We start from the raw sequence: 14,534 nt of genomic DNA, 5'->3' as shown, positions 1-14,534 counted from the left end.
AAAACAATAAAAAAGCACTGAAGTTTATTGGCCTGAGCAGGAATATTTCTGATGAAAAAGAAATAAATCACCTAGTTTGGCCTACAACTCATACTTTTCAGCTACAAACCATTTTCTTTAGCTTTTTAAGCTACACTGCCAGCTGGCTAGATCTGGCTAACTTCCAGATCATGTAAATGCACCATCTTATTAGTTTTACTAAGAGACTAACCAATACAGTTTATAAAGTGGTGCAAAAATCCTTAAACCAAAAGGGAATCTATTTATGTTTGGTGTTCTGCTAATTCTACTTGCAGTGTGAAATTCCTCACATTTTAAGGCCAGTCTACACAAGAAGTGCTACATCAGAGTAACTGTGGTGCTGTAGTGTGTCTGATGCAGACACTCTATGCCAGTGGTCGGCAACCTCTGGCACGCAGCTCGCCAGAGTAAGCACCCTGGCGGGCCGGGCCGGGCCGGGGCGGTTTATCTGCCACGTCGGCAGGTTTGGCGGATCGTGGCTCCCATGAGCTGCGGTTTGCTGCTCCAGGCCAATGAGGGTGGCGGGAAGCGGCGCAGGCTGAGGGATGTGCTGGCCATGCTTCCCATCGCCCTCATTGGCCTGCAGTGGCGAACCACCGCCAGTGGGAGCCACAATCTGCCAAACCTGCCGATGCAGCTGGTAAACAAACTAGCCCAGCCCGCCAGGATGCTTATCCTGGCGAGCCGCATGCCAGAGGTTGCCAATCCCTGCTCTATGCCAATGGAAGAGAGCTCACCCATCAGCATATGATGCATCTGAGGAAGTGGGTATTCACCCACGAAAGCTCATGCTCCAAAACCTCTGTTAGTCTATAAGGTGCCACAGGATTCTTTGCTGCTTTTACAGATCCAGACTAACACGGCTACCCTCTGATACCATCAGCATAATTACTCCACCGCTTCGAGTCCTTCTGGGATTTGCGTCGCTCAGTGAGGTGGCTTTTTCACACCCTTGAGCGACATAAACTCTATCGACATAAGCGGTAGTGTAGACATGCCTTAAGTCTCACAGCAGTGACTTTTCTGTCTAAGATGCCTAATTCCCATTGATTTTATTGATTTCAGTGGGAGTTAGGTGCCTAGGCACTTTTGAAAATCCCACCACATGTCTATCTGCATCTTTAGGTATCTAAATACCTTTAAAAATCAAGTCTCTAGTGTCTACTGTGGGAAGTTCTAATTTGTCTCTCTTGTATGCATAGCACATTAGCAGCATTTCTTACAATATCCATGTAGTCAGAATTCAACCCAGAATTATGACAAATTAATAATAAAACAGTAGCAATAGTTACAGTACTTTGCAAATTATCCCAGGCCCTCAAACATTTTACAAATACCATTAAACCATACAACATCCCTGACAGGTACAGGAAGTACTGAAACTATTCCCTACATTTACTAATGGAGAAACAGAGGTAGAGACAGGTTAGCTTATTGGTTCAAGGACACAGAGTGAGTCCAAGGCAAAGCCAGAAATAGTACTCAATAATCCTGAATCCCAGTCCACAGTTCTAATTACCACACAATACGAAAAAGAATACAGGAGAGGGCAGGCTTGGCTTCTCTAATACTGGTGAACTACTGTATAAAATTGTAGTTCTACAATTTACAGAGTTTGAGTGGGTTTGGGGAGGAAGGCTGACTTTTTTTTGGTGGTCTACTGGTTACAGTAAAAGACTGGAAATCAGGATTCTTGGGGCTAGATTCTCCAATCCACTAAAGTCAATTCGTGCTATGTAAGCTGTGCAAAGTGACTTAAAGTGAAGGGAGAAAGCTAATGCAGAATTCCAGGAGCACACACTGCCAACAGAACGCTGGTGGAGACAGCACTGCTACCTCCTGTGTCAGCCTTCCCCACCCCCTGGGCTAAAGGGACTGGGGGAGAGGTGGGGAGGACAGAATAAAAAGCGGAGGGAGATGGGCAGAGTGGAGCTCTAGTAACATAGGGAATCCTCTACTATCACAGGGAACCTTATGCTAGCAGCATAAATTAGAGATGCCCCTGTGTAGCCATAACTTGTTCCAGGTCAGGCAGCCCTGAATCAGGAAACTGCAACCACTTTACTGAGCTCCACATCAAACCCCAGCTCCTACCTCAGAGTAGAGAATTAAAGTAATTGGTTCTGCTGCTAACCACTGTGCTACCTGGAGCAACAAACACATATCTTTATATCTCACTTTACCAAGCGGTAAAATGTGTAACATAATGATACTTATACAAATAAATAGCAACTTTCATTGTTAAAAGCAGCAAAGAATCCTGTGGCACCTTATAGACTAACAGACGTTTTGGAGCATGAGCTTTCGTGGCTGAATACCCACTTCCTCAGATGCATGACATGCATCTGAGGAAGTGGGTATTCAGCCACGAAAGCTCATGCTCCAAAACGTCTGTTAGTCTATAAGGTGCCACAGGATTCTTTGCTGCTTTTACAGATCCAGACTAACACGGCTACCCCTCTGATACTTTCATTGTTAAAAGCTCTTACCTGTAGTTTTATGTCCAGCTTTGACATTCAGACTTCCACTGAGGGTTGATAGAGATGCTAACAGGAAAGGTTTATTCGGGTGTGGCATGGTTTCCATAGAAACAACCATTTGAGCAGTATCAATGGAAATCTTTTGAAAACAGGAAACAACTCTCCACAAATTTTCTTGGACTGAAGCCATTTGCTCTCCATTAGCACTTGCTGCAGGTGAAGAATCCTTTCTACTGGAACATTTGGGTGCTGATATGTCATCCTTGATTGGAATGCTATCAGCTGAAGCAGCAGCCTCCTTGCTAGTCTCATAGTCATTCGTCCTTATGATTTTCTTCAGGAAATGATTTATTTGATCAAGTTTGACACAGCTCAGGTTTGCTTTCAAAGGCTTTGATATAGCCACATTTATGTCAGCTGAAGAAAAGATTTGAGAGAGACAAAAACATTATCAATTACTCATTTAATGGAAAAAATAATTACCATTTATCTGAAGTATGGAGGGAAAATATTATTTCTCTGGCTGATTTTGACATTTGAATAAAATTACTAAAACAGTGATAACTGTTTGAATGGAAGAAATCTAACACAATCTTATTTTCTTGTTTCTGTTCAGGAATCATCACAGCCTCATGAAAAGACAGACATAAACTGCAGTGTGTAGGATGGTAAATATATAAATCTGTGTGCATTAGACTGAAAATATATATTCCTCATTCCCTTGAGTTTATGTCAAACAACTCTAGTGGTACTGTATATAAACTCTAAAGCTGACAGTGGAAATTTTCATCACACTTAAATTGATGGATAATATGTATACTTTTTTGGTTTTCTACTCAGTGGTTATATCATACTGTTTTAAATGTATTTTGTACTTAAATGTGAACTGTAAAGCAAACCTAAAAAATTAGTTAAGCTTAATCTCTGCTTTGGGGAAACATTCAGGACAGAAATAATGTAACCTTTCATAAATATTTCGCCCCTTCTGTGAAATCTTGGTACTTCCTGTGAAATTATATTGATATTTCCTGGTTTAATTAAAATATCTCAGAATGCATTATTTTGAGAAATCACAATAAAATGAATTTCATGGGTTGCAATGACATTTCTAATAGTTGTGATGTTATATTCCCAAGAAGTACCAAGACGATTATGTAGACGGGCAGCAGAATTTTTTGGTTAGTTAAATCTTATTTTTCTTCTGCTGAACACTTCTCGGAGCCAGTGACTTGGTGTTTTGAGCACAGGAATCGAGGTTTATCTCTGTTTTTATTGTCCTGGCCACACTATAAGAAAGACAGGGGGCAATGGATGTGGTTTAATTAAAACAGAACTTTACCCACTTAAAATATATGGGAATACCCAACAACAAATCATATAGTGCAGGCCATCAAAATTTCCTTAATTGTTTCCCCTTACTTTCAGCCCTCCCCCTACCCAACCTGGTTCCACATAGCCCATTGCTGGGACCCTGCTGCCCTCCCCTCATATAATGATTAAGGGGGCTAGAAAAAAGAAGAGAGATGGCTCCCCACTGTACTAGACATTAGGAGCCCTGAACCCACTTCCTCACCTCCTTTAAGAGATACTTTCCTCTAAATCCCCTTCCAATCCGTTTTTTTTTCTGATAACTATATCCCTTCCATATATCTGCACTGAGCATCTGCCAAATTTTTTAGTTATTACATTGTGACATGATAACCTATCCCCTCTACCCTACCCCACCATGTCCCAGACTTGCTGTGGGGAAGGCAAAAAAATACACCCCAACTTGGGCATCTGGCAGTGATGGAAAAATTCCTTCCCAGCCCCCAGGTAAAAAGGCAACTAGCATAATGCCCAAAGCAGATCATGAGGCAACCTGGTTCTACTAATCACTCTGCGGGAGGGTGGGCTTTGCCAGCCTGATCACAGTGACAGAGGGCTTCTCCACAACTGTCTGGGGTATAAGTAGCCCTCTCCTCCAGGTCATCTGGAAGGGCAGTGTCTCCACACACATACCTGGTCCAGCTATTCCTGTTCCTCCCTGCCCATCTAGGTAATTTTCCCCCTTCCTCCCCTTTTGTACCAATTGTAGAGGGAGCCCCTTTTCATCCAGTCAGCCAGACAAGAAGCCACTGAATACAGTTGCTGTGAGTACATTTTTGCCTTGCAGTTCAGCTTTTATTCAGTAATGAAGAATGAAAAATTGTAGTTGCCCTTTTAAGGAAAAAAGGTTCTTTTTTTCTCTGTACAGTTCTTTTCAGTTACAGAGCACAACGTGATCACTTTCACTCATGCAACTCAGCTGTCTGAAATGTTCACAACAAAATACAAAACTGCCTGATTTTAGGTTTTGTTACAAATTCAAGTTGCAGACAGTTTGTTGAAAGGTTCACATAGGTTGATAAACCTTTAAATCAAAGTTGGGCCAAGTTTCAAGTTTGAAATGACCAGCTTGTTCTTTTAAGACAAAATCATTTGAGATTTGTGGTTTAGCCAAATGAACTCAGCTCTTCTGCTTCTCAGGCAATATGAAACTTCTTACCTCAAGGATAAAGGGCAGCAAGATTAGGTCCTTACACCACAATTCAGAAAATCACGTAAGCACACACTTAAGCCCATTGATTTCAACAGGCTTAAGTACATGCTTACGGGTTTTGTTGCAAGGACAGGTTCCTGGGTTAGTGTTTTTATTGTGTGGTGTGTGGTTGCTGGTGTCTTTCCAACAAAGCCTGTTGCCAACTCTGTCCGCATATCTATTCAAGGGACACCAGCATAGGACCTAATCACATCAGCCACACCTCAGAGGCTCGTTCACCTGCACATCTACAAATTGATATATGCCATCATGTGCCAGCAATGCCCCTCTGCCAGGTACATTGGCCAAACCGGACAGTCTCTACACAAAAGAATAAATGGACACTAATCAGACATCAAGAATTATAACATTCAAAAATCAGTCAGAGAATACCTCAACCTCCCTGGTCACTGAATTACAGGCCTAGAAGTTGCAATTCTCCAACAAAAAAACTTCAAAAACAGACTCCAATGAGAAATTGCAGAACTGGAATTAATTTGCAAACTGGACACCATTAAATTAGGCTTGAATAAAGACTGGGAGTGGATAGGTCATTACACAAAGTAAAAACTATTACTCCATGCTAATTTTTCCCCTACTGTTACTCACACCTGCCAGTCAACTATTTGAAATGGGCCATCCTGATTATCACTACAAAAGTGTTTTTTCTCCTGCTGATAATAGCCCACCTTAACTGATTACTCTTGTTAGAGTTGGTATGGCAACACCGGTTTTTTCATGTTCTCTGTGTATATATATCTTCCTACTGTATTTTCCACTGCATGCATCGGATGAAGTGAGTTTTAGCCTATGAAAGCTTATGCCCAAATAAATTTGTAAGTTTAAGGTGCCACAAGTACTCCTTGTTCTTTTTTTTTAAAAGTAAAAAATCTATTAGTAAATTTTCAAAAGCACCTACGTTTCCAAGTCCCACTGTGATTTGGGTTCCTAAACCACCTAGATATTTTGGAAAATCATACCCTGTTAGATCATCTTTATACATCAATGAAGTTGCACTTATGGACCAGATTCAAAATATTTGTTGGTGTTGCTTCACAGTTAAGCATGTGAGAAACTAAACTGGAGGAGAGACACTTTATTTTTCAAGAGCATATTTGACTACCGATGCTTTCCTGTAGCAGTATATTCTACTTCTGAAAACAGCAAGAATAAATGCATCCTAATATACATGTTCCACAGGAGAGGTGATAAGATAAAATCCTAGAGCATTCTGCATGAGAGAGCCTTAAAGGAGAGATGAGTAATTGCCCAGTAGTACTCTCTTGGGATCTCTCAGACAGAGAAAGATATAGGGATAGATTAGTCGGAGAGATTGGACTGAGGTGCACTTGCAGAGCTGAGTAGGGAAACTTGCACAGCACCTGTCTCATTATGTCTGTATTTAATTAGTGCTATTAGTCACTTGTTTTCATAAACCCTGAATTCATCCAAAAAGCAATTAAAAAAAAAAGTTAGCACTAAAACACAGGAGCAACGCAAACCAGGATAAGTGGTTGGCTTCCCTGTTTTCCACACTGAAACAGCACATGTCACACAGCAAAAAATGTTGTAATGCCTGATAACATGACAAAGTTTTATATTAGGTTATTATTATACAGTGAATCAGGCACAGACATTGGTGTGTCAGCCAAGAGCATAATTGAAGAAAATAAAACATTGGAACCTTTATTGCAAATATTTTAACAATCTCATAATGACAAAGATTATGCAACAAGATTCTTTGGCATTTTAAGTAAAACACAAAAAATAAAAATAAAATTGAGCAATCTACATGATTTTATTGTTTGCCCTGTTTTATACTTTCTCCTTAACATTGTGAAGGGAACATTAACATTCACTCTGAGAAAGACTTGTTTAAGTGATGGACAGAATATATATCAGTGGAGATTGGTGGCATCTTACAGCAGCAGATAAAGATAATAATGGGTGAAATTTTTAACCCCTTACTTGGCCCCTTCACACCAGGTAAAAAGGCCATTGCATCATAAAGGGGCACAAAAAACATGGATAGAGGTGGGAGAGAATTCCCCAGGTACAAGAACTAAGAAAGACAGCTGCAGACTGTCCTCTGAGGACACCTTCACAAGCCATGGCACATGGGTGAGAAGGGCGTAGGGCCACGGCATGTAGTGCAGAAGATATTCTGGGCAGTGTTGCTGTCCACAGGCAAGCAGACACACAGACTGCAGTAATGTAGACAGTCCTTCAAAGCTATTTAAGTTACACTAGAATCAGGAGGGAGCAAAGGTGGCTTATAGCTACCTTAGCTCTCTCCTGAAGCACAGAATCAGTTTCACAACAGGATAGGCAATTCTCACCCCATCGTTGTTTGAGGCGCTTCCATTGCAAATAAACAATAAAGGGATTCTTAACGAACTGGGGTGAAGTGGACTATTCCAAATTACATAACTACATACGAATAAACTGTATTAGAGGATCTCATGGAAAAATATTTTCTTCCAGTGAAAAGTGCACTTAATTAATCTGCTTTCCTGTTTGCTGTACTTTTCTCTCCATTCCCTTGCCACATATCTTTAGATTACCACGTAAATCCAGGTCTGTCAGTTATTAGTTTCTAATTACCATTCACAACTTTCTGAACAGCTACTAGGAAACAGAATGATGAAATGACTATTGAGTTAAAAGGAAATTAGACAAACATAAATAAATTACACTTATTATATGCTCCCACCACACCAGAAGATGACTTAACGGTGAAAGGAAAAGAATCACGTTGCAATAATGAAATCAGAGAGGGAATTCAGATCCCAGAGGCGATTCTATGGAGTTTATGTTAACCTATACCTTGTGGGGGACTGAAAATCAACTGGAATAGTTTCCTGAAAATTATTTCCAGCTATTTTCTCATTTAAAATGTTCCAACTTCACTTGACCCATTAGTCATCATATTACTTACAGTTATTATGTATTTTTAAATCTATTACAAAAAACCCAATGGATTCAATATGGCCTGTTTTAACGAAATCATAATATCTATAAAAGAAAATGTATAAGCAGCGCTCTGAAAATTCTGTCTGAAACAATTTCTTCCTTTGTCACTTCATTATTAAAGGTGTACCAAAAATAGGTGCAGACTTACAGCACTGTGATTATTTTCTCTCTCTCTGAAATATTTGTGTACACTCTGTGTTGATGTCTTTTTACACCATGAATTAGGGGTGACTGTGTAATTTAAAAGTGGCAGAGCCATGATGAAGTTGTGTTGGTCAACCCCAATAAGTGGAATGAAAAATTCTACACATACATGGACCAATCTGTTAAAATAATACCAGGCAATATTGTACTACTTCTCCTGCTTAGCATTTCAAAAATTGATTTTTGGGTCAGTTTTCTCAGTAGTAGGTATGCCATTTCCAATAGAGCCTTACCTAGAATACATGGATAAGTTAGTTACTGGATGACTGTTTGAAAATGCTGGGAAACTGAGAGAACCATGACTATTTGCTTTTGGTAGATATGAAATATAAATATATGTTAAAAGTGAAAATATATGAGTTACATACTTCAGTTTTGAACATATTAATATTTATACATGTTGTAGTATCCTTACCAGTTACTGTGCAGACGATGGCAATATACTTTAACTTGTAATGCCTAGGTATCTGACAGACAGGTTTCACCATTACAAAGTCTACATTTGCCACAGTTATGACACAGTTATAGCTAATGTACTACATTGTTTCTCTATATTTAGAATAGGAAAAAGTGCCTCATCCTGCAAGGTGCTAAGTACCCTAAGCTCCTGTTGAAGTCAATGGGTTTGATCCTGAGATGTGCCAGAACTGAAAATATAATAGGTCACTATTTCTATTAATTTATATAGTACCTACAGTGTGCTAGGCTCTGTGCATTTAATTTGGTGAATCAGAAAAGAAACCTCATGAGAAGGCATAATGAAAAATATGTGTGTAAAGAAAGTCATAGATCTCATACATATAGGATTTTTTCACAGACCGGTAACCAGAGGGAATCATGGAGAAAGGAAAATGTGTTCTTTGCTGAGAGTTTCTTTTCTTAGATCCAGAGTATCCCATGATCTTAAATGAATTTTCCCCTCTCTCCCAGAGGATTGGCAGAAAACCAGTCATTTTACCCAGCTGGGACACAGGACTATCCTTTCTGAGTATTTTGCAGAACACCACCTTCCAAAGCTGTAAAATACTAAACTTCTTCATAACCACAAGATTTAATCCTACTATAAAGAAAACTGATCTCTCTCTGGAATAGAGCTTTCAAGTATTAGGATTGGAGAAGCACCTTAACTCTTCAAAGAAATAGTTATCTGATGGAGGGTTATATTGCGGGAAGTGTTTGGTTCCACATGATACCAGCATGACTACTAGCTAGATGCATTAGAAATCCGACAAATCGGTGGGGTTTTCAATACTAGATGAATAATTTGTAATCTTCCTCAGTTTCTCTTTCAGAATAAAGACAATCTAACATGTCCCAGCAGAAGCTGTAGTCTTCGTATTTGAAAAATGTGACTTTTTCTTTGTTTGCCATAAAGCCATACTTCTATAGCTGCTGCCATAACTGGGCTCCTTTTCCTTCTTGAGGGTGATTTGATGAGCAATGGGTAGAGGCTGGCTCCCATTCTAGGAAGCCTATTATTAAAGACTCCTTGTGAGGGTGATGGACTGAGAGGCAGGGTCCTGACTGAAAGTGCCTCTTGTAGTTTCAGAAGTATATATACTTATGATGATATACCATAATGACAAGGGGACATGCATCTATTAATGACAGAAGAATCCAGAAGGGGTAGGGATTCTATTTTCAGACTACATAATGCATTTTGATGTCCAGGTGAACACACTGAGCAATTCAAGATCCAAGATGGCTTGCATTTTGTAATTCCTTTCCAGAATCACAAAGAATATTGAGTAGCTTCCACAGGATCAGTCATTCGATAGGACAGATTCTGTGGCCCAAATGTGAAGTAGATATGAGATTATTTGTTTGTCCTTCCTGAATTCTTTACTTTTGGAGATGCCAAACATCTTTCTTTCAAGGTACTGGATCAGTTCTATCAAATCGCACATCTCTGCAGGAGCCCTCTCATGTGGACTGCCTTCTTCGGATGGGGTTCCCCCAAATCATGCTGTGGATTTGGGGATGTTAAATATTGCAGAATTGTAGTCTGGGCAGGGGAAGAAAATCCAGATCAATCTATTACATATCCTCTTCCTGATGAATATTCTTCTTCAGAACTTAGAAGACTGATGGACACAAGCTGTCTGTTTCTAGACAACTGCTTTAGGATAAGCCGACACTAGCACTTATGCTGACAAAATTTTTGTTGCTCAGGGGTGTGAAAAAACACCCCCCCCAAGGGACGTAAGTTTTGCCAGCATAAGCGCTCGTGTACACAGCACTATGTCAGTGGGAGATGCTCTCCCGCTGACACAGCTACCGCCAATCATTGAGCTGCTTTTATTATGTCAAAAGGAGAGCTCTCTCCAGTCGGTATAATGAGGCTACACAAGCACTCTTATGGCGACACAGCTGTATTGGTATAGTTGTGCCACTGTAAGCCTGTAAGTGTAGACAAGATCAGGCTTGAAAAAGCCCTGGCTGGGATGATTTAGTTGGGGATTGGTCCTGCTTTGAGCAGGGGGTTGGACTAGATGACCTCCTGAGGTCCTTTCCAACCCTGATATTCTATGGCCTCAGTCTTTTATAAAATCAAAGAAATGTAGAGCTGGAAGAGACCTTGAGAGGTCATCTAGTCCAGCCCCCTGTGCTGAAGCAGGACTAAATATACTTAGACCATTCCTGCCCAGGGGTAGGCAACTTATGGCATGCATGCCGAAGGCGGCACGTGAGCTGATTTTCAGTGGCACTCGCACTGCCCGGGTCCTGGCCACTGGTCCAGGGGGCCCTGCATTTTAATTTAATTTTAAATGAAGCTTCTTAAACATTTAAAAAAACTTTATTTACTTTATATACAACAATAGTTTAATTATATATTATAGACTTGTAGAAAGAGACCTTCTAAAAACGTTAAAATGTATTACTGGCACGCAAACCTTAAATTAGAGTGAATAAATGAAGACTTGGCACACTGCTTCTGAAAGGTTGCCAAGCTCTGGTCTAACCTGTCCTTAAAAACCTTCAATGACAGGGATTTTTATAAAACCATACAGACTGCAATATCACAGTAGACCTAGAAGAGGGCCAATTATCCAGATAGGCCACAACTAAGGGGAATCAGATGCCTTAAGTAATCCTCTGATTGGGATTGGGGCAAATAATGAGGGAGTCCAGCTGAGGAGGAACGAGCTGGGCTGGGTTTATAAAAATGGGAAGTTGACAGCAGAGAAGAGGCTGCAGGGTAGTAGTCTGCATTCATTCTCTGGGACAAGGGAGGTGTGTTTGGAGCTGTAGAAGCAAGTAACCTACAATTGCTCCCTGAGAGGAGGGAGCTATGGGGCTGGCAAGAGAAGGAGGAAGAACCAGAAGGTAAGGACAGGCTCAGGGAAAAGGCAGTAAAGATCAAGGATGGAACAGATCTGGGCTGCTGACTAGATGGTCCCTGTGCTGTAAGCCGGAGTAGAGGGTGGGCCTGGGTTCCCCTACCAGCCACTGAGGAAGTGGCACCATAGGGACAGTGAGTGAGATGACTGCTGGTAAGGAAAGACTTTGATACCCCAGAAAAGGAAATATGTATAGTGACTTGAACGAAAGGTCAAGTCACAAAGAAGGAGCACCCAGAGTCACAGAGAGAGAGAGAGGAAGCAGGGTGTGCAGCGAGCAGCAGAAGAGGGCCTCGGACCTGGAAAGAGGTAATCCCCAGAAAGGCCAGGAGGAGGTGCCACCTGCAGTGAGTGGACCATGTGACAAGGATAAACAAGCCAGGCCCTCTGTGCCAGGATATATATGAGCACACAATGCATCTCTTGGCCTTGATTTCCCTTTCTTCTACTTGTCTGCTATCTTTGGCTCAGCAGGATGATGGGACAGGAAAATACATTACAAAATCTCAACCTCAAAGTTCCAAACATTTGCAGATTTTCTTCAACAAATCCTATATTCCAAATAAAACTGGGTAAGGAAAAAGTTTTAGTTAAGATGCCTGAAAATACCCTGTCACAAAGAGATGTCTGTAGCCACCTGTTCACATTGCTTTGGATGGAGGGAAATATGGGTGGTCTATACTCCAGCTAGAACAAAAGGTTTACTCTGTCTCCAATCACCAACGGAGAGGGCCCACTATGAAGATAAAGGGACACGAGGGGAAAATGTAAGGAGAGAGAATGGAAAGAAGAATAGAGAAAAGAGGGGAAGAAGTGAGGAATTCTCCATGGAGAGCCACTGAAATAAACATGAAGGGAGAGGAGACAAGCAAACAGTGAAACAGGAAAAAAAATAATGCTTAGGCTTAGGGTTTTATTTCAGATTTCACCAGAGCCTTCAAAGGGCATTTTGGCTCCTTGATGCTTTGGCTACATATATTTGATATATATTTGACACACATGATCCACTTGGATCCCAGGAAGCCCTCCTTTTCCAGGGGCTCCTAATCTCTCGAAAAGTCAATCACACAAGGGTCTGGTCAAATCTGGCATCTAGAGCATTACATTTTATTTAATCATGTGTCCCCCTTGAACATGCCAGCTCTCTTCTACATAGAACTCAGATCTTTAGCCAATCAAATTGTTTAGATGGTTCATCATCGGATGCCTTTACAAGAGAATGACTCCTCTTTTAATCTCAGATTTCGATTCAGGCTATGGCATCTATGGAAGACTTGGAAGTCACACACCTAAGGAGTTTTTTCATGCCTCACAGGAGTTCTTTAGGAAAAGGTCTCCCAGGACTTAATGCAGGAGCATGCTGTGAAGCAGTGTCATATTTATAATCATTTTGGGCCCTTTCTGAGAAGACCTTGTAGTCATCATAGGCATTAAGAGCCTTTTCCTGAGGCATAAAGAGCATTTTTATGCCTATCTGAAACAAGGATATTCCAAGGCAAGAGAAATGCACTGTCAGCCTAATGGCAGCACGTGTTCAAAACAGTGGATGGTGCTGTAGGGAGCAAGTACCTTCCCCCCATCCTCCACTTCTCTGCAAGTCAATCATATTTACAAAGTGGAAAACTGAGACACTTTGGGGGATAGATTTGTGAGGAGAAGGGGGAACCCTTTTCTCTCTTCCCCCTTTTAGAGAAATAACTTAAAAATTGGGACACATGACTGAAAAGATGAAGGTAGGAGAAAACAGTATGTATTCCCTCTGTCATCCATTCAGTGTTCCTTCCCAGCCCCAGAACCTCATCCCCTCCGGTCTAGCTTTATCCTAACATCTGCTTCTTATCACCTTGACACCACCAATTTATTCCCTCCTGCCTTAACCCTGCAACTCAACCCATTCCACTCCTGGCTCAGAATTTCCCCACTTCTCTCCAGCCCAACCGCACAGAAACACCCTCCCACACACACCTGTCCCCAAAGCGGAAAACCCTTTCTCTTCTTACCTAGCCTTAGTAGCTCAGAACCATCCCCCTTAATTCTGAACACCTATTGTGCATGCACACACACCCCTCTAGACATAGAAAATCCATCCCTAGGCTCAGGATCCTTCCCTCTCCAACCTGATACTAACCAGTACTAGCACCAGTATCAGAAACACCCCCTTACTTGTTGCTGGGACCGAAGAATCAAGAGCAGAACCAATAAGGTGGATTGTGACTTCAGGGAACCATATATTTTTAATTAGCACCACAAAAGCCTACATTCCTGGTCTCTCTCTCTCAGTTCTCTTCTGCCTGTAATTCATGTGCTGCAGGGACTCCAGAGGCTACATAGATGATCTATGGAATATTGATACTGAGGGAATTGTACATGCCCCTAACTACCAACTACTTTTCAAAAACGTTTCAGGGGCTATGTGACTAAGCAAATACAGCTGATGTGTATGGAGGCATCATCAGGAAGGCGAACAGTAGTTAAGTGTTAATATTCCCTTTTTACAGATGTGGAAATTGAGGCACAAAGAAGTTTAGTAATTTGCTTAAGGTTACCCAGCAAATCTGGGGAAGATCCTGGAAAGGATCCTAGAGCCTGTGACTCAGAGGCCTGGTCTACACTGTGAAAAATCTACACCCCTGAGCGATGCAGTTAAACTGACTTAACTCCTGGAGTAGACAGCACTAGATCAATAGCAGAATTCTCCTATCAACCTACCTACCACATCTCAGGCAGATGGAGCACCTCCACCAATAGGAGACCTTCCCGTTGGTGTAGGTAGTGTCTTCACTGAAGCGCTACAGCAGCACAACTGCACAGGTGCAGCTGCGCCACTGTAGCATTTTAAGAGTAGAGAAGCCCAAAGCCCTGTTCATATCATTATTAAAAATGATAAGATGAAAGATAGAGATGAAAAAATCCTAAGAGAAGAAAAAAATAAGCAAAAGGTAAAAGTAGACTTTA

The 14,534-nt window shown here is 41.2% G+C and overlaps 1 protein-coding gene across 4 annotated transcripts in view; it reads right to left on the bottom strand.

Annotated features, from left to right (window-relative positions):
• Positions 1-14,534, bottom strand: part of VPS13B (vacuolar protein sorting 13 homolog B) — a 913,516-nt gene that overhangs the window by 149,693 nt on the left and 749,289 nt on the right. For all 4 annotated transcript variants that reach the window (XM_050940452.1, XM_050940449.1, XM_050940451.1 and 1 more), the window contains exon 36: positions 2,511-2,918. In XM_050940452.1, the coding sequence (XP_050796409.1) occupies positions 2,511-2,918 (408 nt within the window). The remainder of the gene's footprint in view (positions 1-2,510; positions 2,919-14,534) is intronic.

This window comes from Gopherus flavomarginatus, chromosome 2 (assembly GCF_025201925.1).
Source record: "Gopherus flavomarginatus isolate rGopFla2 chromosome 2, rGopFla2.mat.asm, whole genome shotgun sequence".
Taxonomy (NCBI): Eukaryota; Metazoa; Chordata; order Testudines; family Testudinidae; genus Gopherus; species Gopherus flavomarginatus.
The sequence above is the reverse complement of the archived record's forward strand: the minus strand, read 5'-3'. Positions and strand labels throughout refer to the sequence as shown.